We start from the raw sequence: 27,092 nt of genomic DNA on the forward strand, positions 1-27,092 counted from the left end.
TGTCAAATCTCAGAACTAGGGACATTACACTTTAAATTTATTTCATATTGATTGACTAAAGCCAACAAAAAAAATTAAACCTCACATTAACAAATTTATAAAATGTTATTAATAGTATAGTGGTAGAAAAATTCACAAGTAATAATTTTTGGTCCTCCATTTTAGAAGTTTGGGAAGTTGATGAACAGATCAAGAAGCAGCAGGAAACACTTGTGAGGAAAGTCACATCCATCTCCAAGAAAACTGTGATTAAGGAAAAAGTCATTGAATGTAAAAAAGTTGCAAAAATATTTCCTCTGAGTTCAGATATTGTTACTTCAAGACAAAGCTTCTATGAATGTGACTCACTTGTTAAGGGTTTGGAACAAAATTTAGATTTACTTAGTTGTGAGAAAGGCTGTGTAAGAGAGAAAAATTATGAATGTAATGAGTATGGCAAACCTTTTTATCATTGTTCATCCTATGTTGTAACCCCCTTTAAGTGTAATCAGTGTGGACAAGACTTCAGTCAGAAATTTGACCTCATCAGACATGAGAGAATTCATGCTGGAGAAAAACCTTATGAATGTAAGGAATGTGGAAAAGCCTTCAGCAGGAAGGAAAATCTTATCACACATCAGAAAATTCATACTGGGGAAAAACCATATAAGTGTAATGAATGTGGAAAAGCTTTCATTCAAATGTCAAACCTCATTAGACACCAAAGAATTCATACTGGAGAGAAACCTTATGCATGTAAGGATTGTTGGAAAGCCTTCAGTCAGAAATCAAATCTCATTGAACATGAGAGAATTCACACTGGAGAAAAACCCTATGAATGTAAGGAATGTGGGAAATCCTTCAGCCAGAAGCAGAATCTTATTGAGCATGAAAAAATTCATACTGGGGAGAAACCTTATGCATGTAATGAATGTGGTAGAGCTTTTTCTCGAATGTCATCTGTTACTCTACATATGAGAAGTCACACAGGGGAGAAGCCCTATAAATGTAATAAATGTGGAAAAGCTTTCTCTCAGTGCTCAGTATTTATTATACATATGAGGAGTCATACAGGTGAGAAACCCTATGTATGTAGTGAATGTGGGAAAGCCTTCTCTCAGAGTTCTTCTCTTACTGTACATATGAGAAATCATACAGCTGAGAAACCCTATGAATGTAATGAATGTGGAAAAGCCTTCAGCCGGAAAGAAAATCTTATTACACACCAGAAAATTCATACTGGAGAGAAGCCTTATGAATGCAATGAATGCGGGAAAGCTTTTATTCAGATGTCAAACCTCATTAGACACCAGCGAATTCATACTGGTGAAAAACCCTATGCTTGTACGGTGTGTGGAAAAGCCTTTAGTCAGAAATCAAATCTCACTGAACATGAGAAAATTCATACTGGAGAGAAACCTTATCATTGTAACCAGTGTGGAAAAGCCTTCAGTCAGAGACAAAATCTCCTTGAACATGAAAAAATCCATACTGGAGAGAAACCATTTAAATGTAATGAATGTGGTAAAGCCTTCTCTCGGATATCCTCCCTTACCCTTCATGTGAGAAGTCATACAGGGGAGAAACCCTATGAATGTAGTAAATGTGGAAAAGCCTTCTCCCAATGCTCATTACTTATCATACATATGAGAAGTCATACTGGGGAGAAACCATTTGAATGTAATGAATGTGGGAAAGCATTTTCTCAAAGAGCATCACTTTCTATACATAAGAGGGGTCATACAGGTGAGAAAGGCCCCCAATACTAAATGAAGAAAGGCCTCACATATTAAAATCTCTTGATCTAAGCTCAGAAAAAATGAAAATGAACAGTACCTTTTTGAAAAAAGTAAAACTTTGTTGGAGAGCCTAAGACTTGAGTGAAATGGGGAGAAATACCAGTATATAGATGGATAAATTCCAGTATCATAAAATTCTCAATTCTCCTAAAAATCTAGACTGAATGTAGTTCTAAACAACCTAACAATAAGTTTCTGGAATCTTTACCAAATGATTTCAAAATTCATGTGAGATAAAGTCTATGAGACAATTTTGAGAAAGAACAGAGGAAACCAGCCTCACCATATACTAAATATATAAAATTAAAGTGTGTTGTATTAGTGCATTAGTAGGTTCATAAACAAGTTTTAAAGAATAGAGTATCTAAAAACAGATCCGTGAATGCATATATGACTCTGTGTGTATTAGACATGAGATCATGAATTATTAGGGAAGTAATGGCTTTATCAATAACAATTTGTGGAATATTTTGCTCTCCATATGGAGGGAAATAAAATTATACACAATCTTATAAAGAAACAGTATTCCAAAGGATTTGAACACTGAAATGAAAAAAGTCAAATACAAGATTTCTATAACTCTGAGGCAAGCAAGCTCTTTTTTTGGACAGATCCTTGCATTTACACTTCTTGAATATAGCCTATAGAAACAAATGATACATAAGAAATTTACACACATTAATTTTAAACAACCTAAATGTGCGTCAGTGAGTGGGTTAATGGATGAATAAATGTGATATATATTCAACTGATAGAATAGTGTATAGAAGTTAAAATCAATTAGATCTATTATGTGTAACATGGATAGTTATCTGGAACATTGTTGAGTGGAAAAAGTGAAGATAGAGATCAAACATTTTGTATAATATTCATGTGCACTGCAATGAAATCATTTACAAAGAACAGAACTGTTTTATTATTGAAATATGTATGTATGTAAACTATTTACAATGAATTAGAAAAATACATGCCAAATTATTGATAGTGTTCTCTCTGGAGGAGATTGGGACTGGGATTGGATGTTAATTGAAGGGGGCCTTTAGCTTTACATGTAATTTTTATGCTTTACAAAAGACAGTAGCATATAAAATAAATCTTAAATTTTGGTGATACATAATGGTAATATGAATGACTTGTCTTACTAGTGTTTTCTAGTTCTTTCTCAAGCATTAAGAGCCCATGGGAAACCTTTGCCCATAAGAAGAAATGTATTCATGTGTCCTATCAGATGATGAACTATTTTATCAAAAATATCTTCAGAAAGGGGCCTGGGGTTATGGCTTAGTTGTAGAGTGTTCACCTAGCATGCACGAGGAACTTGGTTTGATCCTCAGCACCACATAAATGTAAAATAAAGATATTGTGTCCACCTAAAAAATATATATTTTTAAAAATCTCTTCAGAAAATTAGTACTTAGTAGTGTTTGCTATATAGTATGAACTTAGCATACTTTATTAGTACTATCGTTTTTTAAATATGTATCTGAAGTTTGGACTCACCTTTGAATTAATAATGTTCTAGATTCACATAAACATTTAATTCTTAAAAATTTATGGGCTGGGGCTGTAGTTCAGTGGCAGAGTGCTTGCCTAGCACATGTGAGGCATTGGGTTTAATCCTTAACCACCACATTTTAAAAAAAACACACACAAATTAAAGGAATGCTGTTCATCTACAACTGCAAAAAAAATTTTTTTTTGAAAGTCAGATGCTAGTATTACAAATGAAATTGTTTTTATTTACTATTTTAGGGGATAACGGATCTACACACATTAGTACACACATTAGCTACCCATTTAGTGTGTCATTATTTGACAACAGATTTTATAGGTTCATAGCTAACCAAATCAGTAAGATTTTTTCTAAAACCTTTGCAGTTTTACTGTTTACATTTTTCTACACAACCTGCATAGGTAGTAATATCATTGTTAACTATTTTGATATTGTAAAATGCGAAAGACTTTTTATTTCCTTGAGGGGGCCATAAGCAATTTTGTAAAATTGCTTAGTATTGCTAAGTCTTAACATACTAATCCTTCTTCAACTCCTGACTTATATATGCCCTATTGAATTTTAGTTAGAAGCCATGGTAGTGCTAGATTCTGAACTGTAATAATTGAGTTCCTTTAAAAGGCTCTCATGCTCCAACATTGTGTACCAGCCCTACTTAAGATAACTTTTTATTATGCTGTCTCTATTGTCTTATTTGATATACACAAAACCACTAATGCCTTTTTTAAAAAAGGAGATAAGAATTGAGGGTGTTGGTCACAATGGATCTTTAGCTTTTATGTTTAAACATCAATTCCATTTGAAGTTGATTTCACAAAAGTAAATCATAATTTGTAAAGTAAAACATGACTACAAATTCTGTTATTAGCTATTTTTGAAGAGAGACAGTGTGTCATAAAGTAAAGGGACTTATTTTTATGAAAGTAACAATAATAGTTTGTAAAACTTTGTCTAAATGAGTATTGCCATTTTCTTTAATGGTCTTTTATTTAATAGGCTTTATACTAAATTTAGTTTTGTCAGCATAGCTAACATCTAGATTGTTTCTGAATAAAAAAATAGTTTACAAATTTCATGCATTTACAAAAAAAAGCCATGTAAATGTTTTCAGTTGCAAGATATTGTTTTGTGTGTGTGTGTGTGTGTGTGTGTGTGTGTGTTTCATTTTTCCATGATTTTCTTCATATTTCTTTTCTTTTTTCTTTTGGTGGACCATACTTTGTGTGCTTTAAATTCTCTGTTCTTTTCTTTAAAAAACTTTCAAGTCAACAGAAAAATTTAAAATTCTAATTAAGGTTCAAAAGACTTTCTTAGCTTAATTCCTTAAACTGAACCTGAAGTCTAAGAATAGTGTTTGCTGATATATGTCAGCAAGCAAATCATCTCATCTCTATAAATACATTTTCCCCCTTCTTGAGGGATAGAAATAATAATATAAATGAGAGAACAGCTTAGGATACTATTAATCAAATCATGGCAAATCCCTCTTTACCTAGATAAACATGGAGAATATCTAGATACTAAATTTATAAGGATCAGTTTTTGTGAATCACCTTGGAACACAACAAATAAAAAATTAATAATGGCTTAGACTACAGAAACAGCAGTAGAAATTGGTAGAGTTGAGAGTTTGGAGTTGATTTCATAGAATTTGCTCATGTGAAAGATGAAGAAGAAAGAAAAAGGATAATGCTTGTTTTTATGATGAGCAGCTGGCTGAGTACAGAAATTGTTGGATAAAGGGAGCTGCTTTATGCAAGGTTATACTATGTCCCTGAGGACAGCCTGGCCCCTTTTGCCTCAATTTAGGACAACTCTGAAGAGTCATCCCAGGTTTAGAGCTCTCTAAGGAATTGAAGTTGCGTCACAGTTCAATTTCCTCTTCTTCCACCCAGTTCTGTTTCCCTTATTTCTTTATCAGTCATATTCCCAAGAGCTTTCTCCAGTATTCCTTACCCTAATTTTCCATCTCAGATTCTGTTGCCAGGGAACCTAACCTAACAGTGCAGCCATTTGCAATGTCAGTTCTCAAATTAGGAGGTTTTTTTGAAAATATTTTTAATTTTAAAATTAATACACTCTTTACATATGAATAATATATTTTGTGAAAAATAAGTTTTCTAAAAATAATAATAGTGGCTTATGTATATTATATAATTTTAGAGATATCTTTAATTACTTCATGGAAGATAACCAGGTTCTCCTATCAGTGGAGTTTTTTTGTTTTGTTTTTAGTATTGGGAATTCAATCCAAGGGCAGTTTACCATTGACCTACATCTCCAGTCCTTTTTGAGACTGATTCTCACCAAGTTGCTGAGGCTGGTCTTGAACTTGTGATCTTCCTGACTCAGTCTACCTAGCCACTGGGATTACAGGTGTATCCCAGTATACCAAGCTCTTATCTGCTTCTGTATTCTTTCTGTAGTAATGTCACATTTACATAGACTATGGACCTCCTGTGTATACGTGAGAGATTGAGAGTGAAAAAAATGATTCATAGTATTACTATGAAAACAGTTTTTATATCAGGGACCCTGAAAAGAGTCTTTAAAGAATTCGGATTTTGACACCTGGCTAAGTGTCTTCAAAAATGCAACTTGAGCCAGGCACAACTTTTTTTAAGTACTGGGGGTATAGTTCAGTAATAAAATACTTACTTAGCATATGTGAGTTTCTGGGTTCAATCCCCAGTACCAAAACTAAACAAATGTTGTTAACTTTAAAAAGTGTGTGAAGTACCAAAGGAATGTATTGGCATGCTGTTAATGATAATGTAATCCCAAAGGAAGAGCTTGAGAACCCCAAAGAAATAATGGCTAAAGGAAGTATTAAATATGTGGGTAAATAGAAATAAACATTGACAGTGAAGAAGAACAAAACTGACATACAGGGTTAAAAAAATGGTATACTGGAAACCAGTATTATGTGATTTAAAGGATTTAACTTAATGATTTAACTTAAAGGGTTAACTTAAATCCTTTGGGTTTGACTTAAAATATCTTTTTAAAATTAAGGCTAATGTTTTGATATACAAATTTTTGTAGTTTAGAAGAGAACTAAAATTCATATCTTAAGATAACTTTTTTTTTAGTCTGTAGTTAGGCAATCCAGGACTGGTATGGATCCACTTTGTTATTTTCCATCAAGTGTGGTAATCTTATTATTCTTTTGGCTCTTAATTACACATCTCAGGGAGCCAGGTACATGATGGGGATGCTGGGCGGGCAAAAAGGCATATTGATTGACTTTTAAGGGACAAGTGTTGAAATGTATACATTATTTTCCTTCACACTCTAATGACTAGAACTTAGTAATGTGGCCAGATATAACTGCAGAGCTAGCCAAGAAGTCACAAAGATACATAGCACCCAGCTAGTAAATGATGCAAGTCAGTGAGTATTCATGGATGGTAGAGATGTGAAAGAGGATATCAATAATGGAGGTTTTGTTTGTTTTGTTAATTAAACTTTGAATGTCTATATAAAAATTCAAGATTTCTGATTTCAGCTGATATTTAAAGGACTTGGAAGTTATCCTTGTCCTTATAATGGTGGATAGAGATCACTTTTTTCTTAGATCTGTGAAAGAATTGAGGTCACAGGGTAGATTGCTACTCTGAATTCTGGAGACAAAAGAAAATGCAGATCATAACAGCCAAGATCTGCTTATTTAGAACAAAAATCACTGGAGTCATAAATTATTAAGAACAATTATTTTGATGAATTGCTGAAAGTTGAAGTGGCTTGGGTGCAAGAAATTTCAGGGGCCCAGCCTTAAAGGGACCTTCACACTTTCATGAGTATTCTCAAGGGAGTGGTCTGAGACAAATTCTTCTGTGGCAAAGGGGAAGAGAGAGAAAGTGACCTTTATGAAATAGACTCAACATGTTCTTATTACCAGACCTTGTCTACTTGAGAGAAGGGCACTTAGCCAATACCAGCCTTTCTAGCCTTTCTGTCTAGCTAAAGGTGAAAAAGACTTAAAAATGCATCTGAAGCCAGGCACAGTAGTATACCTTTAATCTCTGCAGCTCAGGAGGCTGAGGCAGGAGGATCACAAGATCAAAGCCAGCCTCAACAATGGCAAGGCACTAAGCAACTCAGGGAGACCCTGTCCCTAAATAAAATAAAAAAGGGGGGGAGCTGGGGATTTGACTCAGTGGTTGAGTGTCCCTGAGTTCAATCCCCCTGGTACCCCGCCCCCCCCCAAAAAAAAACCCTTCCAAAGATTACATCCTAGGGGCTCAGGCTCCCTGAAAGATACGATTTATTTATAAGATTATACAGTGCTTCCCCACCACCACATAAACAAGGCTTTCTGTATAATAACAGTGGATTATATCTGAAAGAGGTATAAGATAATCTCTATTTCAGAAGTAGATCTTAAGAAATCCCAAAGATAATTGAGTAAGTGGGAAAACCAAGGACACTAGAAAAAACTGAAACCTCTTGTATCTACTGCAAAAGTAAACGCAGTCCAATTACTGGCTAAATAAATGCAAAGTCTCATACTAAGGCCTGCTTACTTCAGTTTATACTACCTGATTTATAAGTCATGTTTAAAATAAAGAAAAAAATAGTTTGAATACCCAAGGCAAGCATCAGAACCAGATTTAAATATGACATAAATTTTGCATTTAGATAGGAAATTGAAGGGTAACTATGATGAAAATGTTAAGGAAACCAGTGAAAAATGTAGATAATATGCAACATAGATGGTTAATGTTAGAAAAAGATGGAAACCAAGGATCAAAAGGAAATGCTAGGAAAAAAATAATAATTTTGATGGACTTATTAGGTGACTGAACATAGCCAAGGAAACAATCAGTAGGCTTGAAGATGTGTCCCAAGCTGAAATGAAAAGAAAATAATATGATTAATCTAGAACAAAATATATTTGAACTATGACCCAGTTACAAAAGGAATAACATACTTGTCATTGAAATATCAGAAGAAAAAAGAGAGAGGTTCAAAGAACAAGCAGATTACAAAAAAAAAAAGGATCTACACATGAATATTTAAATCTACAGAAAACCAAAGACAAAGGATAAACCTTGAAAGAAGGCAGAGGTGGGGAAAAGCATCTTTGCAATAGAAAAAATAATTGCATTGGACTTCTCTCCAGAAACCATGTATGCAAAAGAGTGGAATGAAACACATCAATCTCTGAAAAAAAAAATTCTCAGTCTAGTGAAAACATCCTTCCAAGTGAAGTAGAAATAAAAATTTTCTTAGAACCAGACATTTAAGGAAGACCTTTGTGAAGACCTTTGTCAGGGTTTCTTCACAAAGAAATGTCTACACACACAAGGAATAATACCTTCCAGAAATAGTTTTGAAATGTCATAAATGAATGGTTGCCATCCTCAGTAAAATTCAGGAGAAAAGAGTTAGGACACATGATACTGAAAATGTCCATTCTCCCCCAGAGTTTACAAGACATAAATGCAGCAGACATCAGTCCTCAAAATCTTCCCAAAAATAGAAGAGGAAGAAGTACTTCCTAACTCGTTCCCTGAGATCAGTATTACCCTGATAGTAAAGCCAGAAAGACAGCTACAAGAGAACTGCAGGCTAACATCCTTTTTGAATATTGGTGCAGGAATCCCCAACTAAGTACTAGAAAAGTGAATTCAGTAGCATATTAAAAAGAGTCATACACTCTGAACATACGAGATTTATTTCAGGAATGCAAAGATGGTTCGTCATACCAATTGTGGTATACCACATTAATAGACTAAATGGAAAAGGACATGATCATTTCAGTTGATCCCCTCACCCCCAAAGAAGATTTACCAAGATTCAATCCCTTTTATTTTAAAAACTCTAAAAAACTAGAAGGAAAACTGTCAATCTTAGAAAGGTTACATATGAAGAACCCAGCATCATAATGGTAAAGGTGAGGTAAAAGTCTTTGACTCGGATACCAGGATCATTTACTGGGTAAAGGGCAGTCTTTAACAAATGGGTGCTGGGAAAACTCAATATCCACATACAAAACGTTGAAGTTGGATTCTTTATACCATATATAAAAATTAACAGTGAATAATAGACCTAATGATAGAGTAAAACTGAAACTCTTAGAAGAAAACAGATAACTTAAATAAAAGTTTCATGACTTTGGATCAGAAATTATTTCTTGTATATAAAACCAAATGCACAGGAAACAAAAGAAAAAGTGGACATATTGGATTTCATCTAAATTAAAAACTTGCATGCATCAAAAACAAAATAGTCAAAAAAGTAGCCTAAAGAGTAGGAAAGCATATTTGCAAGTCGTCTATCTAATAAGGGTTTAATAACCATAATAGTTGAAGAACTCTTACAACTCGACAACAAAAAACAAATTTAAAAATGAGCAAATGCCTTTTATAGACATTTGTCCTTGAAAAAAGTTCTCAACATCATTAGTCATTATGGAATGATAATAAAACCATAATGAGATACCCTGATACTTATTAGGATGCTTATGATAAACAACAGTAAGTTTTGGTGAGGAAATGAAAACAGTACCCTTGTGCAATGCAGATGAGAATTTAAGATGATGCAACTGTTATAGGAAAGAGTTTGGTGGTTTCTCAAAAAAGTTAAACAGAATGGTCCTGCAATTCTACTTCTAGAAGTACACCCAAAAGAACTGAGAGCAGGGACTCAAATGGACACTTAAAACTCCAGTGTATATTAGTCACGACAGTCAACAGGTAAAAATAACCCAAGTGTCTGTTAGCAGATGAATGAATGAAAATAATTCAGTTCATACAAGCAATGGAATATTATTCAGCAAAATGATTGAAATTTTGGTATAAAAAACATAGATGAATTTTGAAAACATTATACTAAGTGAAGTAAGCCAGGCATAAAAGGGCAAAGTTCATATGATTCCACTTATTTGAAATACCTAGAATAGGAAACCTGATGAACTAGAATAGATGTTAGCCAGGGTTAGGGCTAGGGGGATATAGAAAGATATTGTTTAAAGGGTGGAAAAGATATGAGGAAAAAATTCTGTAAATGTTGGTGTTGTGAATGTACTTGATGCTACTGAGTCATCTATGTAAAAACGGTTAAAGTGGTAAATTTTGTTATATTTTCACACAGAAGAGCCTTGTAATTCTAGTATCTGTTTTGTCTTACAGTCAATTTCTATTGACTCTTTCTCTTACTTATTGACTTCTATTGACTCTTTCTCTTTCTATTGACTCTTTCTCTTACAGTCAATTTCTCTTGACTCTTGCATATTCTTCCTGTAATTTTGATTGTGTAGTGGACGTTGTGATTAATATGTTGTATTATCCCTGGATTTTGTCTTACTTCTTGGAAGAGTATTGATTTTTGTCCTAAGGAGCTAGTTAGCTTGTCTACATTTAAAATTCAGTTTGTCTCCCCTGGCGTTGGCAGTAATTGAAATCGTCTCCCCCCACCCCCAGTCTTTTAGCTTTTGATTTCCCTGAACTCTTTGGTTTTTCCAAAAAAAAGGTTCAAGCATCAGCAAAGATTTTAGCAAAATTAATATATAGATTTTTACTTTCTCCTCTGAGTAAATAGAGTAAAACTGAAACTCTTAGAAGAAAACAAAAATAACAAATAAAAGTTTCATGACTTTGGATCAGAAATTATTTCTTGTATATAAAACCAAATGCACAGGAAAGGCAGTATGTCTAGATCTTCTTTAATAGGTTAATTTTGTTGTTAAAATTGCCTGCATGCCTAATAACTTGTGTCTGCTTGATCAGTCAGTGATGGGAGGGTTGTAAAATCTCCCATCACTTTAGTCATTTTATCTCCTCCTCTTTATAGTGCTCTAAAACTGTTTCGTGTGTCCTTTCTAGAAGTTAACTCCTCATTTTTCAACTATTTTTCACAACCTCAAACTTGTCAATTATGGCTTTCCACTCAATTTTATCTACCCCACTTCTAAGGATCCAGTACTAAGCACATGCTTAATATTTACTGGGTTTCATCTTTAATACTGCAAAAATAATAACAATGTGTGTCTTTTCCAGAGTTAATTGTATTTGTGTGAATTACTGTGACATATACCCAGTCTGCCTTTACTGGAAATAGAACTAGATGACATTTGAGAAAAGATCTGAAGGTAGTGAGGGAAAGAGACATTTCAAAATTTAGATATAGAACATTAAGCTGTACAAAAGAGAAAGTTCAAAGACCCTGTGAGTGAGTGGTGATGGTTGGTTTATTGACAGGTAGTCCCTAGGATTTTTAAACAGAGAGCTATAAAGATTGTGTGATAGACTTGAAATGGTACGTTAGAAAAAGAAAAATCAAGGATTATATCAAGATTTTTGGTCTGATTAACTTGAAAATTTCTGTTTGTCAAAGTAGAAGACCTATGTGAAGAACATGTTTGATGGTCTGCATAGCTAAATCCAGTAGACAACTGGATTTTGTGGTGTTGAGATCTGGAACCTGGAGGAGAGATGTAACTAGAGTTATACTTGTATCAGCTGTTGGAATTTGGGGTGGGGGGAGTACCAAGGATTGAACTCAGGGGCACTTGACCACTGAGCCACACCCCCAGCCCTATTTTTTTTAATATATTTTCTTTAGTTGTAGATGGACACAATACCTTTATTTTATTTGTCTTTATTTTTATGTGGTACTGGGAATCGAACTCAGTGCCTCACACATGCCAGGCAAACCCTCTACCACTGAGCCACAACCCCGGCCCAGTTGTTAGAAATTTTTTTGGGGGGGGTGTCTTTATATATTTAATTGATTTTTTAAAAAATGATTTTCTTTTTTATTTTTAAAATTTTATTTTTGTAATGTGGCAGGCTTTACAATTCTTATTACACATATAGAGCCCAATTTTTCATATCTCTGTATATAAAGTAGGTTCACATCAATTCATATCTTCATACATGTGCTTTGGATAATGATGCCTATCACATTCCACCATCATTGCTAACCTCCACCCTCTCCCTTTCCCTCCCACCCCTATGCCCTAGTCTGTTCCTCCCATGTTCCCCCTCCCTTCCCCATTATGGGTCAGTCACGTTATATCAGAAAAAACATTCAGCATTTGTTTTTATGGGACTGGCTAACTTAACTTATGCATTATTTTCCCCAACACCATTTATTTACCTGCAAATGCCATGATTTTTTTTTTTTAATATTGATTATACTCAAACCATGAGACTGGAATTCTGTTCCAGACTTCTAAGGACTGATCTGGGGAGGAGCTCTATATTTATAGGTTGAAGAAATAAAGAGGAACCAGCAAAAGAGAAAGTGAAGCCAGGAAATTAGGGCAGAAACCCAGGGAGGGTAATGTTCTGAAAGCAAAGTGAAGAAAATGTTTTAATGAGGAGAAAGTGGTGAACTCTACCAAGTTTTATAGGTGAGCAGTGTTGAAGTCATTGGTGTCTGTCATTCTTTTAGCTCGTAGACTGATCAAGCAATTATTAGGCATATCAGTGACTTGAAACTTTTCTTGACTTAGTGGGAAAGTGTTCGGTATTTTACTGAATATATATATCCTTTATCAATTTAAGGACATTTTCTTCTACTTCTGGTTTAGAGTTTATATCAGGAATAGGTTTTGAGTTTTATCAGATGAGTTTTTAGTCTTTTGAAGTGTGATAGATTTTCTCCTTTACTTGTAAATGTGGTAAATTGCATTGATTTTTGAATATTAAGTTCTTTCATTTCTGGAATAAAATATTATAATACTTATCTTTTTATATATTAGTGGGTTCTGTTGATTTTTTTTGCTTAGATTTTTATATTGTTATTCATGAGAGATAACTGCCTCTAATTTTCTTTTTTCCTCTCTCTCTCTCTATATATATATATATCTATATATATATATCTATATAGATAAAATTTTTTTTAATTTAGTTGTAGTTGAACACAATACCTTTATTTTATTCTTTTGTGGTACTGAGGATCAAACCTTGTGCTTCACAGATGCTAGGTAAGTGCTCTATCACTTGAGCCACAACCCCACCCCTCTTTCTCTCTTTTTAAAATTTTTTTCAATGTTCTTATCAGGTTTTTGGTGTCAAGGCCATTCTGATCTTATTGAGTTGGGAATTGTTAATTTTTTTCTATTTCTTGAGAGTTCATATAAAATTGCTGTTCCATGTGTTTGGATGAATTGACTAATGAAGCCGTCTGGGCCTTTTGAGTGATTTTAGATTTCTTTTTACTTCCCTTGGGTTACCATTCACCACAAGCTACTTCAAAGCCAAGTAAAGTTCTCCTGATAATACTATATAGAGAAATCATTGAGAATGTATGATATTGTCACAAGGATAGGCAAGTTGACTTATGGAATGGAAAAAGGAACCCAGATTACTATTCCTCACTTATATGGAATTCTGGTATATGAGGATGTGTTAGTTTCTTGGGGCTGCTATAACAAATTACTAAAACCTTGTTGGCTTTTAAATAGCAGAAATTTATTCTTTCACAGGAAGAGAGGCCAGAAGTCCGAAATCAAGGTGTCATCAAGACTGTGCTACCTCCAGAGGCCATAGATGAGATTCTTTCTCTCTTCCATTTTCACTTGGCTCCACTTTTTCCTTGGCATATGGCCACATTGTTCCAATCTCAGCCTCCCTGGCCACATGGCCTTCTCTTTATGTGTCTCCCTTCTGAGTGTCTCTTGTATAAGACAATGTGATTGAATTTAGGGATCACTCAGATAATTCAGAATGATCTCATCTTGAGAGCCTTATTGCAGCTGCAAAGTCCTTGTTTCCAAATAAGATCGCATTTGTAGGTTCCAGAGATTAGGATAGGAATGTATCTTTTGGGGGACAACCATTCAACCCACTACACATGGAAATAGGACATCAGGTCAGTGGGGAAAGGAAGGACAATTGAATGGTTGGAGCAAGAAAAAAAAACTTTATTTGGCAAAAAGATGAAAATAAATTCATGCCTCCTACAAAACACAAAAATCAACTCCATTCAGACGAAGGATTTTAATGCTGAAAGTAAAACTTCAAACATATATTAGTCTTTTGACTTTAAAGTAGGGAAATATTTGTTAATAAAACACAAAAGGAGTTGATTTAAGAATTAATAGCACATTTGTCTATTCAAAATGCCCATTCATCAAATGACACCCTATAGAAAAAAATAAATAAGGAAAAATGTTTGCCATACACATCTTTTATTTCAGGACCTAGTATGAAGAAGCAACATGACAGTCTCATTGCAGCAGGCAAAGAGAGAGAGAGAAGCTGTGTAGCAGTTCTTGAAGCTCTGAGAACTTCTGCTCTGAACATGTCACCTCTACCTTTCACTGGATAGTTCAAGTAACATTGTTGAGACTAATGTCAATAGGCAAGAAATATAATTCTCCTCTCAGGAGGGGCCCAGAAGAGAGTGTTAAAAAATATGTGATAATATCACGCTCCCACACATCAACCAGCTATATGACTAAATGTGGACCCCAATGGACCAGTTATGAGCATGTGTATAATTTAAAGGTTGTAATTTAATATAAGCTAGATACACCTGCCAGCAAAACCAGAGACAAAGCAGAGAGACGTGGATCTTGTATTTTCATTTCTTCCCAGTAGGACCACACTCCTTATAGTTCTCAAGTCCAAATAATGTCCTAAAACTTGATTGAATGTCTTTTAAAAATCAACTCAGAAAAAATGAAAAAAAAAGCATTCACTTCTAAAACTCATGTTTAAAATATAAGCTGGGGTTGTGGCTCAGTGGTACTTGCCTAGCATATTTGAAGCACTGGGTTCTATCCTCATTTTTTTTTTAAAAAAAAGATATATCTGAAAATAACTATCATAGTTTTTTCCAGTAAATTTTTTTAACTTTTTTTTTAATTTGTAGATAAACACAATACGTTTAGTTATTTATCTTTTTTTATTTTGTTTTGTTTTAATTAGTTACACATGACAGTTAATCAATAATCTTGACATAATCATACATTTGAATCAGATGGAATATAATTTCTCATTTTCCTGAGTGTACAGGTTGCAGAATTGCATTGGTCATGCAGTCACGTATATACCCACAGCAATAATAATGCCTATTTTATTCTGCTATCCTTCCATTCCTCCCTTCCTCATCCCTCCCCTCCATCACTACTCTCTAACCAATCTAATGTGACCCACTTCTTTTTTTTCCCCTCACATCGTCATACTTGAATTCTATATAACAAAGGGGGTCTCCTTCCCTCTTCATGCAATTCCCCTTTTCCCTCCCTTTCCCTCCCACCTCTCTTCCCTATCTAGAGGTAATTTTCTTCTCATGCTCTTCCTCCCTACTCCATTTTGAGTCACCTCCCTTATATCAGAGAAGACATTCGGCATTTGTTTTTTTTTGGGGGGGGGGTTGGCTAACTTCACTTAGCATAATCTGCTCTAATGCCATCCATTTCCCTGCAAATGCCATGATCTTGTTATTTTTTAGTGCTGAGTAATATTCCATTCAATGTATATATGCCACATTTTTTTATCCATTCGTCCATTGAAGGACATCTAGGTTGTCTCTACAGTCAAGCTATTGTGAATTGTGATGCTATAAACATTGAAGTGGCTGTGTCCCTGTAGTATGCCGTTTTTAGGTCCTTTGAGAATAGTCCGAGAAGAGGAATAGCTGGGTCAAATGGTGGTTCCATTCCCAGTTTTCCAAGGAATGTCCATACTCCTTTCCAAATTGGCTGCACCAATTTGCATTCTCACCAGCAATGTATGAGTGTACCATTTTGCATCCTCGCCAGCACTTGTTGTTTGACTTCAAAATGGCTGCCATTCTTTTCTTTATGTGGTGCTGAGGATCGAACCCAGTGAGTGCCTCACACATACTAGGTAACCACTTTACCACTGAGCCACAGCCCTAGACCCTTCAGTGAATTTCTGATGGAAGTGTGTATTCTAAGCTTTTCAAAGGTTTTTGCTTTTGTTTTTGAGTCAAGGTCTCACTAAATTGCTTAGGGCCTCATTAAGTATCTGAGGCTGGCTTTGAACTTTCAATCCTCCTGCTTCAGCCTACTGAGTCACTGAGATTACAGGTGTGTGCCACCACAGGTAGCTGAAATTCTCTTAAATTCACTCTGTCCCAAGGATTACTAGGGAGTATAGGTTTTTGCAAAAAAAAAGGGATGGGTTTGTTCCCATTAAAATCACGTTGCACTGGCCTTTTTCTTAGAATTTCATATAATGAGCATTAAAAAATTTTACTTATTTTTGTTTTGAAGAAAACTTGATGGTTCTTAAACTTGTAGATTAAAGAGCCAGAGACAGTGCATCCAAGATCTTTAGTAAGAGGGAATCCCCAGTTCTGTTGCTCTGTACTGGGCCTGTTGAAAAGCTCTTTTGACAGAAGTTGAATGGAGACTGGATATGCTAAGCCAGGTTGAAATGTGGAAATCAGAGACCAAGGTCCTGGAAGTGGGAAGTTATTACCCATCCAGACACATTGTAGGAATGAAGGACACAAAGCAAGGAAGCATCTTGAACATGGACTTTCTCTCCATTTATTGACTCTTTGATTTCTTAAATCAGTTTTACTGGGCTGGGATTGTGGCTCAGCGGAGCACTCACCTTTTACATGTGAGGCACTGGGTTCCATTCTCAGCACCATATAAAAATAAATAAATAAAATAAAGGCATTGTGTTAATTACAACTTAGAAAATGATCAATTTCATTTTTTCTCATGTTTGTACATATTAGGTTTATGCTTTAATATTCCATTTTGGGGTGGTGCTATGTGTACATGGTTATTATAATTTAAATTTTAAGTTCCACTTGCTCATTGTTGTAAAATGTTTGATTGGCTTTTATATATTGACCTTCCTATAATTGCTTATTAGTTCTAGCAGTTTTTTTAAATTGAGTCTTGAACATTTTCTACATAGACAAACCATTCCATCTGCTAACAAAGAGTTTTCTTTATTAATCTGTACACATTTCTTATTACATTAGATAGAATTTCCAATATGATGTTTAAAAGGAGTGTGAAGAGAGGATATCCTTGCCATACTCCTTATCTTAGCAGGAATATTTATATTTCTCAACATTATATTAGCTGCCTAGTTTTTTGGTTTGGTTTCAAATATGTTCCTTATCAACTTGAGGAAATCCCTTTAGATTCCTAGTTTCTGAGTTTTATTTTTTGTTTTCTTTAAATCATGTTTGTATATTGGAGTTTTTCAAATGGATTTTTCAAATGTCCAACCAGCCTTACATATCCTACTTGGTTGTTGTGCATAATTCTTTTTCTGTGTTGTTAAATTTTTATTTACCAATTTTTGTTAAGGATTTTTGCATCTATATTGGAGAGAGAGCCGGGAGAGGGAGGGAGGGAGGGAGAGAGGGAGGGAGGGGGGAGAGAGAGAGAGAGAAGTCTTTTTAGCTGTTTTTTGTTTCTTGTAATGTGTTTGTCCTTATTTTGGTAATTGGTTATTAGGGTAATGCTGGTCTCATAAAATGAGTTAGGAAGTATTCCCCTCTTCTGGGCATGGAAAAATAAGAATTCATACCCCATTTGAATCAAATGTATGATATGTCAATATCATTGTATTGTCTTGAGCAACTAATAAAAACAAAGAATTAGTATAAGTTCTGCCTGATTTGCTAGAATTCAGCAGTGAGGCCATATTAGCCTAGTACTTTCTGTTTCACAACATTATTAACTATTGATTCAATTTCTGTTGGTATGTTAAATCTTTTGTAATTGTCATTTAGTTTTTGAATATACCGTTCCTTATTTTTCAGTCTTTCTTCTGGTTTGGTTTTAAGTTTTGTAGAAATTCCTATTAAAATATCCTTGAGCTGAGAGGATTTTTTCCTCAGCCAAGTTGAATTTAAATGTGCCCATCAAAGGCATTCTTCATGGGCTGGGGATGTGGCTAAAAAACTAAAAAATAAATGTTAAAAATATTCTCTCTCTCTCTCTCTCTCTCTCTCTCTCTCTCTCTCTCTCTCTCTCTCTCTCTCAAAAAAAGCATTATTCATTTGTTGTACTATTTATTATATGTAGCATTTTCTTTTTATACTTAGAACTTCCATCTTTCAGCTTACATTGTCCATCTTTTCTTGCATGTTTTATATTTTTTTCACTAGAACCTTTAGTATTTCATTCATAATTATTTTAAAATCCTACTCTGATAATCACAACATCTTTCCATATCTGATTTTGGTTCTTTCCCTTGCTCTACCTCTGCAAACTGAGTATTTTGCTTTTTACTATGCCGTGGATTTTTTGGTTTTGTTTTGTTTTGCTAGTTGTAGTCGGACACAATACCTTTGTTTTATTTATTTTTGTCTGGTGATAAGGTTCAAACCCAGTGCCTCACACATGCTAGGCAAGTGATCTACCCCTGAGCTACAACCCCAGCGCTGCCTCCTGTTTTTTTTTAAACTGAACATTTTGTACTTGTAAAATGATCTAGATAAGTAGATCTATATTGATGTGGTAGTTTAAGTTGGTGGGGTTAGTTACCTCTGATTCTGTGATTTGGTCTTGATGTTTCTGTGAACTCTTGTCCCCAGACTGTGAACTTCACCAATGTTTCTTCATTTTTTACACCCCCCATCCCCCATTAGGTGGGACAGGAAGACTACAGTGAATCAGAATTGGTTATTTCCCTTACCCCAATTGGTGTGGCTTCAATAAAATCCCAGTAGGTTAGACTCTGGTGTAATAGTTATCTCAGGGCAAGCCTTGTTAAGAAAGGACTTCTCTGTATTTCAGTAGGGCAGCTTTTCCTTTCCTTCTGCCGGATTGCACTCTGGGATTTTTCTCTGATCTTTACTGTAAGAACCTGGTTGGTCTCCTGGACATATATCACAAAAGTATGAAGGTCTCCTGAGACTGGTTCCTTTGGAGTTTTTACCACTCAAAAGTTGTCCAGACCTTTAGTAATTCATCTATTATGGTTCAGGTTTTTCTACCCTATCTTGGATTTCTGTGGTTTTGCTCTGTTGTGATTCTCATATCTGTCTATCTGCCTCTTGAACTTGGGGCAGCAGATTGCCCTGTGACCTTCCTTGTCCTGATGTATCAAGATGTTGATTTTTCAATTTTTTAATTGTTAGGAGAGAGTAACAAGTTCCAAACTTTTTATCTGCCAAACTAGAGAGACCAGAACTTCTAAATACTGTATATTTTCAGTCTGAAATATATTTGTAGGCCCTCGATTAGTTTGGATATCAGGCTATTTGCCTTTCATCATTTCTCTCCTTTTCTCTAGCAATAGCAACCTGTCTTATACTTTATCACCCACTTGCTTCCTTTTTTTAAATATTTGTAATTGTAGATGGGCACAATACCTTCAGTTTATTTATTTATTTTTGTTTGGTCCTGAGCATCAAATCCAGTGCCTCACACATGCCATGTAAGTGCTCTACCACTGAACTACAACCTCAGCACACTTGCTTCCTTCATGACTAAATTCTTGTTTACTTTTGCCATTTTCCTTTTTAAAAATTTGAAGCATTTACATGATGTATAAAAATCTTTTTCCTCTTCTGTTTTTCTTTCTTTTTTTTTTTTTTTTTTTTTTTTTTGCACCAGGAATCAAACCCTGGGGCATTTAACCACTGAGCCACTTCCCCAGTCCTTTTTTTTTTTTTTTTTTTTTTTTTTGAGACAGAGTCTCATGAAGGCTGGCTTTGAACTGTGATACTTTGATATTCCTGCTTCAGTCTCCCGAGTTACTGGGATTTACAGGCATGCCCCACTGCACCTGGCTAAAAACCTTGTGTGCATCTTGCTAACTAAATTTATACACACACACACACACACACACATCTATGTATCTACTACCCAGATCAATAATTAGAATATTTCTATTTCCCCAGAAAATTCCCTTGGTTCCTTCCCTCGTAATGACACCATCCCATTCAAAAGTCACTACTTCTAACTTTCATCTCCATATATAAGTTTTGCCTGTCCTAGAACTTTGTATAAACTAAATCATACAGCGAGTTTGATCTCTGGCTTTATTTGCTCAGATATTCTAATTTTTAATCCTTCTTATTGTATGTCTCAGATTATTTTTATTAGTAAGCAACAGTAGCACAATTTGTTTAACCAGTCATCTGTTGATGAATATCTGGGTAGTTTCCATTTTGGGAGCTACTAGAATAAAACTACCATGTACATTTGTGTTCGAGTCTTTATAAAGATGTGTTTTCAGGGCTGGGGATATGGCTCAAGCTGTAGCGCGCTCGCCTGGCATGCGTGCGGCCCGGGTTTGATCCTCAGCACCACATACAAACAAAGATGTTGTGTCCGCCAAAAACTAAATAATAAATATTAAAAGTTTTTTAAAAAAGCTGTGTTTTCAGGGGCATGGGCTGTGGCTCAGCGCTAGCCCACTTGCCTGGCATGTGTGAGGCACTGGGTTTGATTCTCAGCACCACATATAAATTAAAAAACATACAGATCTATCAACAGCTAAAAATTAATTTTTTAAAAAAAAGTGTTTTCATTTCTCTTAGATACCTAGGATAGGATTAACTGGGTAATTAGCTTTGCAAGCTATGGAAATATTGGCCACCATGGGAATTTGAACTGATAATGTCAACTGTACCCAGCATTGGGCAAAAGCCTCAGCAGCTATTTCTGGGACATAATTAATGACAGTGTCCTAAAGATATTTTAGTGTTCCCATGTAACCAGCTGCTGTTTACTAAATTTAACATCTGAGAGCAACACAAGGAGCCATTTTACAAAATACTTCTAATATAGTTCCTGTGAAATGACTTTGGCAGAGGGCTATATTGAGACTGGTGCTCTGTTTCAGAGTTATTTCTTACTATATTAGTGGTACCCTTTCATGCATTGGAGAGGCCCAAATCACATACAAATTTGTAATATTAGTTTCCGAATCTTTGTGAAATGTTATTTTTTTATTGTCTGGCATACAGTAACTTTCTAAAGATCTCCTGGTATCCAAAGTAGAGACTTGATTTGTGCATTGCCTAGGAGTTCCTTAAAGAAACAAATGCTAAAGGCAGAAAATAAGACAGAAGTAATTGAGCTAGCAGCAGACGATAAGGCATAACCCACGGGGTAAATGAGGCCTCCAGTGTTAGAGGTAGAAAAGGATTTGTCTCCACATACCAACTATTTATGTAGCAGCAGAAGCTACTGAGTGTTCTCCAGTAAAATTCGATTCTGACGCTACTCCCCAGTTCAGATGCCAAGCAAACTCCAGGTGATTTTCCCTATGGTTCTGATCAACCAGCTGTAAATTGGAATTTACACAGCCCCTCCTGAGTTTCGATGAATTTGCTAGAGCATATCACAGAATTTGGGGTGAGGGGATGGAGATAAACCTAATGGCTAGAGTTATTGATCCTACTTCCCAATGAGTAATAGGATTGTTGCTATTCACTGAAGGTAAAGAGGGCTATATCTGGAACCCTGGTGATTGTCTGACATTCCTCTCAGTACTTTTATGCCTACTAGTGAAGGCTAATGGAAAAATTACAGCAATAAAAAGAAAAATGGCAGAATTATTGAAGAAACAAACCACGAATGGTCATCTTAATAGGTAAATAATCCAGAGGATCTGAGGTTATTATTAAAGGCAGTGGAAGTATAGAGTAGGTTGTTCGAGGAGGAAACCATAGACATGAGCTATAACCTCATAGCAAATTACAGACATAACGACTATAGTTTTTGCATATTTTCTCATGATATTAGTGTGTTTATTTTTATACTAGACACATTTTTGTTTTTCATTTTTATTTTATATATACATTTTTTGGAATCTAAAATAAGCCAATACGCTTTAATTTATTCTCTAGATAAAAGAATATTCAGGGGTAGGGTTGTGGCTTAGTGGTAGAGTGCTTGCCTAGCATGTGTGAGGCACTGGATTCAATTATCAGCACCACATATAAATAAATAAAATAAAGGTCCATTGACAACTAAAAAATATTAAAAATAAAAAGATTATGTAGTGAGGTTGTAACTTTAAGAAGTAATTTAGCTGGGTGCTGTGGCCCACTCAGGAGGCTGAGATAGGAGGATTGTGAGTTCAAACCAGCCTCAGAAAAAGTGAGATGCTGAGCAACTCAGTGAGACCCAGTCTGTAAATAAAATATAAAATAGGGCTGGGGGCGCTGGGTTTGTGGCTCAGTGATAAAGTGTTTACCTAGCACATGCAAGGCACTGGGTTCAAGTTTCAGCACCATATAAAAATAAATAAATAAAGGTATTGTATCCAACTGCCCCTGAGTTCAATCCCCAGTCCCCCACCCCCCACCCCACCCCCAAAAAAAAAGTAATTGATAACAGCAGTTAATCAGCTAGTAATGTTGCCAGTTATTGGTACTGTGCATTTTCTCACCTCAATAGCTATATTTTACTAAGTAGAAATGTGGAGTTGTTTTGTTGTAAGGAAACTTCAGTGTATGTGAAAAAGGATGTGTAGGAACTGAGTAGCCAAAGGTGTGGACTATGCCAGTTATTAATTTATTTCCTCCAAGTTCAGCCTTTAATGTCTGCTCTGCGAAAATGGTTTAGACCCTAAGCACTTATCCTTTACAGTGAGTTAACTTTTGTCAAGAAAGAGAATGAGAGAGTCACTGAAGGAGGAAGGGGGGGTTCTCTTCCTGGCTTTGGATGCTGCAGGTAACCACCTTGCTGAAGCCTACTTTATAAGATACTGTGTGTTTCAGATCTCATGCCACTGTGGCACACCAACCCCCTGATGTCGATGCCAGGCATCGACCGCAGGCCTTATACCACTCAGACTCACTTTTGAGTATCTGGTGTCAGAGCAGACTTCTCCACTATCCAGTAGGCCACAATCACAGCTTCTCCAGTGAGGTCTGAAACCTACCCTTGGGGGTAGGTTTGTCCTTCTTTGGGTATTCTCCCTCAACCATAAAGAACCCTTTATAGGGCTGGGGTTGTAGCTCAGTGGTAGTGTGCTCCCCTCACATGCAGAAGGCCCTGGGTTCGATCCTCAGCACCACATAAAATAAAATAAAGGTATTGTGTCCATCTACAACTAAAAATTTTTTTTAAAGAACCCTAAAGTACTTTTTATGTCCTTATGGTTACTTTCCTATCATTAATATTTCCTTGTATTAAAATCTGCTTAAATTTTTCTGTGATTTTTGATTTCTAATTGAGCTCAAACTGATAAAAATTATAAGAACTGACTATAGGTAGAAAAGCCTCCTTATCTACTCTTGAGGGAGGCCCACCATCATTCATCTTCACCCTTAAGCTCTCCTGATTCTCAACTCATAAGGTAGGGCAGATTGCTATCAGCTAAAAGCATCAGTGACTTATGTCTCCCCAATGCTCTTGCTTCCTTGGTAGATCATAATTTTCATAATAAAAATGCACACCTTTCTTTCCAAATAATGAACAGAACACTGGGCATGATGGAAAATCTCAATAACTTGAAAATGAATATCTGTTTGCAATGGTGTGGTATTACCTAACCATTACCACTTTAACCAAATGATCAGATTTAGTATCATTAGACATGAAATGACATGATTCCATTTTTCTCAAACAAACAATAAATAAATAAATAAATTGGACATGATATCTTTATTTATTTTTATGTTGTAGGTTTAGAGAGACTTAACATTAAATGCAGTGCCCAATCAAAGTTCATGCATTGCATTTAATGCAGAAAATTTTATTTAAGATATTTGGAGGAATTTGAATGTGCTTGAATTGTGGAATTATTGTTAATTTCCTTTGGTAGGATCATGGAGTTATTAAGAGGTACACAGGGCATATACACAGGGCATGTAATGATGTATGTACACTATTTTGTGGTTTGCAGTATGTTTGTTACTTTGTTTAGTGATGTGTGTATGAGATATTGTTGTAGTTAGTGTTTGTTAAGAAAATAACTTTTTCTTAGGAGATATGTTTAGACATGTTGGTAGTGAAGTAACATGATACTTAAATCGAAATGGTAGAGTCAGAGAATCAGAAGTGGCAAATCATTAATGGTGAATCTCGGTAACAGGCACGCATAAGGGTTCTTTGTGTTATTCTTTCAGTGCTTATGGATATTTAAAGTTTTTGAAATAAATAGTTGAATTGACTACAAGAGGACTCCACTTTATCACATAGGATAAGTAAATATGGAAGGCACTGAGCTACTTGGGGATGCAGCCAAAAACCCCACTAAGAACAAGACAACTAGTGAACCAATCTCCTTTTTTTTTTTTTAAGTTGGACACAATATCTTTATTTATTTATTTTTATGTGGTGCTGAGGATTGAACCCAGGGCCTCGCACATGCTAGGCAAGCGCTTTACCACTGAGCCACAACCCCAGCCCTAGTGAACTAATTTCTTAAACTGTTTCTGTAGGAAAGTTTCAGGTCTAGAAATATATAAGTTGGGGCTGGGGTTGTGGCTCAGTGGTAAGAGCACTTGCCTAGCATGTGTGAGGCCCTGGATTGATTCTCTGCACCGCAAATAAATAAACAAATAAAATAAAGGTCCATAACATCTAAAAAAATAACTTTTAAAAGATAAAAAGTTTTTATATCCTAGTGGCAAAGAGGGAAGAGCTCAATAAGTAAGGGGAAAGGACTAACTTGTCAAGAACATGGCTTTCTTATGAATGACAGGTCATGCTATAGGAAAGAATCTATTTCCTTGCTTTTTTTCCCCTTCTAGAAGCTGCCTGTATTCTTTATTCTAGTCCCTTCCTACATCTTAAAAGCACATCATTCTAACCTTCATTTCTCTTGTCATTTCTCTCTGACTCTGTCCCTTCTGCCTTCCTCTTACAAGGACCTTTCTTGGGCCTACTCAGGTAATTCCAGATAATCTTCCCATCTGAAAAGATCCTTATTGAAATATATCTGCAAAGTCTCTTTCACCATGTAAGATGACCTAAATATAGGTTCTTGGGATTAAAACTTGCCATTTAGAGACAAGACCATTATTTCATCTGCCACTCATCTTATTTGCATCATTTGATACGTGAACTTTTTGTTCCTTTAATTTGTTCATGCAAGGCATTTTGTCATTAGATTTCCCCCCCCTCCCTTTTTTGGTACTGGAGATTGAACCCAGGGGCGCTTAACCATTAAGCCATCGGATTTCTTAATGCTCTTCAACTAGAAAATCTTTTACATAATTCATTGTATAAATTTTGTACTACATTATTGAAATCTGCCTTTTATTTGGAATATTTGTATCTATAATCATAAATGAGCCAGGCGCAGTGGCACACACCTAAAATCCCAGTAGCTGAAGAGGCTGAGACAGGAGGATTACAAGTGCAAAGCCAGCCTCAGCAAAAGCAAGATGCTAAGCAACTCAGTGAGACCCTGTCTCATTTAAATAAAATACAAAATAGGCTGCGGTTATGACTCAGTGTTTGAGTGCCCCTAAGATCAATCCCTGGTACCCCCCCCAAAAAAAAAATCATAAATGAAACTGATAAATAAAACTTTTGGTCTTCTTTGGTCTCCCTCTCAGTGCCTGTAGAGTCAGGGGGTATTGTGACCAGGTCTTCTCTGGGTTCTAGGAACAAAGGCTTGTCTCTTGGTTTCTTAACCCTTTTCCCTTTTTCTTTCTCTAAGAACTCAGAAGAGGAGAGAATTACGCATCTGGAGCCATGGTGGAGGTAAAGTTGTATTTGCCACTTTCTTCTTGAGAAGGACTTCTTGGTTTGGGGGACCTGTTCTGTTTTAGGAATCTGTCCAAATTTATAATAATAAGACAGAGAAAGAAAAAGAGGGAAGAAGCCATATTTATGGAGCAGTTTTCCTAAGCTAGCCCCCAGCATGTTTCCTTTGCACAAATTGTCTTATGTGACCCAGAATTTCCATTTCCCTGGATTTTGTTCATTCCCAGAACCCTGTTGACAATGAACTGCCTCAGTTATTTTGCAGGGAAGTTGAAGGATACAATAAGTTTATTCACATTAGTCTCACTAGTTTTTTTTGTTGTCCCCTCTAGGGTCACCAAAATAGCCCTTTTGGCTTATAAATTTCTAATAACTGGAATAGCTGTATGCTCGATTATCAAGATAGAAATAACTTAATTGCATTCTTTCTAACAATTTAGGTAACATAAGATTTTTGCAAAAATTTCAAGATCTTTAATATCAGAGCCACCTATGGAAACACCATCTAGAGACAGTGTAAATATTTTTAAATTATTTTTTTATCTGCATACTTGAGAATATGATTATTTTCAGAGTAAGATCATACCACTAGTAGAAGCAACTGACTTATTGAGCACTTACTTTTAGCTGCTATAGTTTGAAGTTTTTTCCATATGTGATTTTGTTTAATCCCCATAATAATCCTCTGAAACAAATTGGCAAGTCATAATTTTACTGATAGCTGGCCTGTTTGCTTTCTCTTTTTTTCCTAGTGTATAAAACAGTGGTGGCTGTGTTGTCAGTGACATCTCAGATTTGGTGAAATAGGTTATTATACTAAATTGGCAAATGAGAAAATAGATCTATTAAGTCACTTGTCCCAAAGTTACATAGATAATAAATAGTAGAGCCAAGATTTCTAAATTGCCTTCTGATTTTCTTTACCCACTTTTCAAAGATCTTGAAATTTTTCCAAAAATCTTATGTTACCTTTCTTTTTCGGGTTTATTTTAAACACAGTTACATGTTTTGCATATTTATTTGTCATTTATAAGCTGTCTAGAAATATTTTTTTCACAAACTTTTATTTTACATTCAGAGGTTTCAAAATATACTTGATGAATCAACCTGTTACTTATATTGTTTTCCCTCTGTCATGCTGGTAGGCCTTCCAACTACCACAAAAATAGAAAGTCACTGGTATTTTCCTAAAGTACTTTTTTCTTTTGTTCAGAGTAATCTT

At 35.3% G+C, this 27,092-nt stretch overlaps 1 protein-coding gene across 12 annotated transcripts in view; it reads left to right on the forward strand.

Annotated features, from left to right (window-relative positions):
- The window catches only part of LOC110597012 (zinc finger protein 568), a 71,950-nt gene that overhangs the window by 34,472 nt on the left and 10,386 nt on the right, over nucleotides 1-27,092 (forward strand). For 9 of the 12 annotated variants that reach the window (XM_078033113.1, XM_078033117.1, XM_078033111.1 and 6 more), the window contains one exon: nucleotides 25,824-25,867. In XM_078033113.1, coding sequence (XP_077889239.1) covers nucleotides 25,824-25,867 — 44 coding nt within the window. Of the gene's footprint in view, nucleotides 1-165; nucleotides 2,896-25,026; nucleotides 25,049-25,823; nucleotides 25,868-27,092 lie in introns of those variants that run through there. The other 3 variants (XM_078033121.1, XM_078033119.1, XM_078033122.1) reach the window with 3 other exon arrangements.

Source organism: Ictidomys tridecemlineatus, chromosome 15, assembly GCF_052094955.1.
Source record: "Ictidomys tridecemlineatus isolate mIctTri1 chromosome 15, mIctTri1.hap1, whole genome shotgun sequence".
Classification (NCBI taxonomy): Eukaryota; Metazoa; Chordata; class Mammalia; order Rodentia; family Sciuridae; genus Ictidomys; species Ictidomys tridecemlineatus.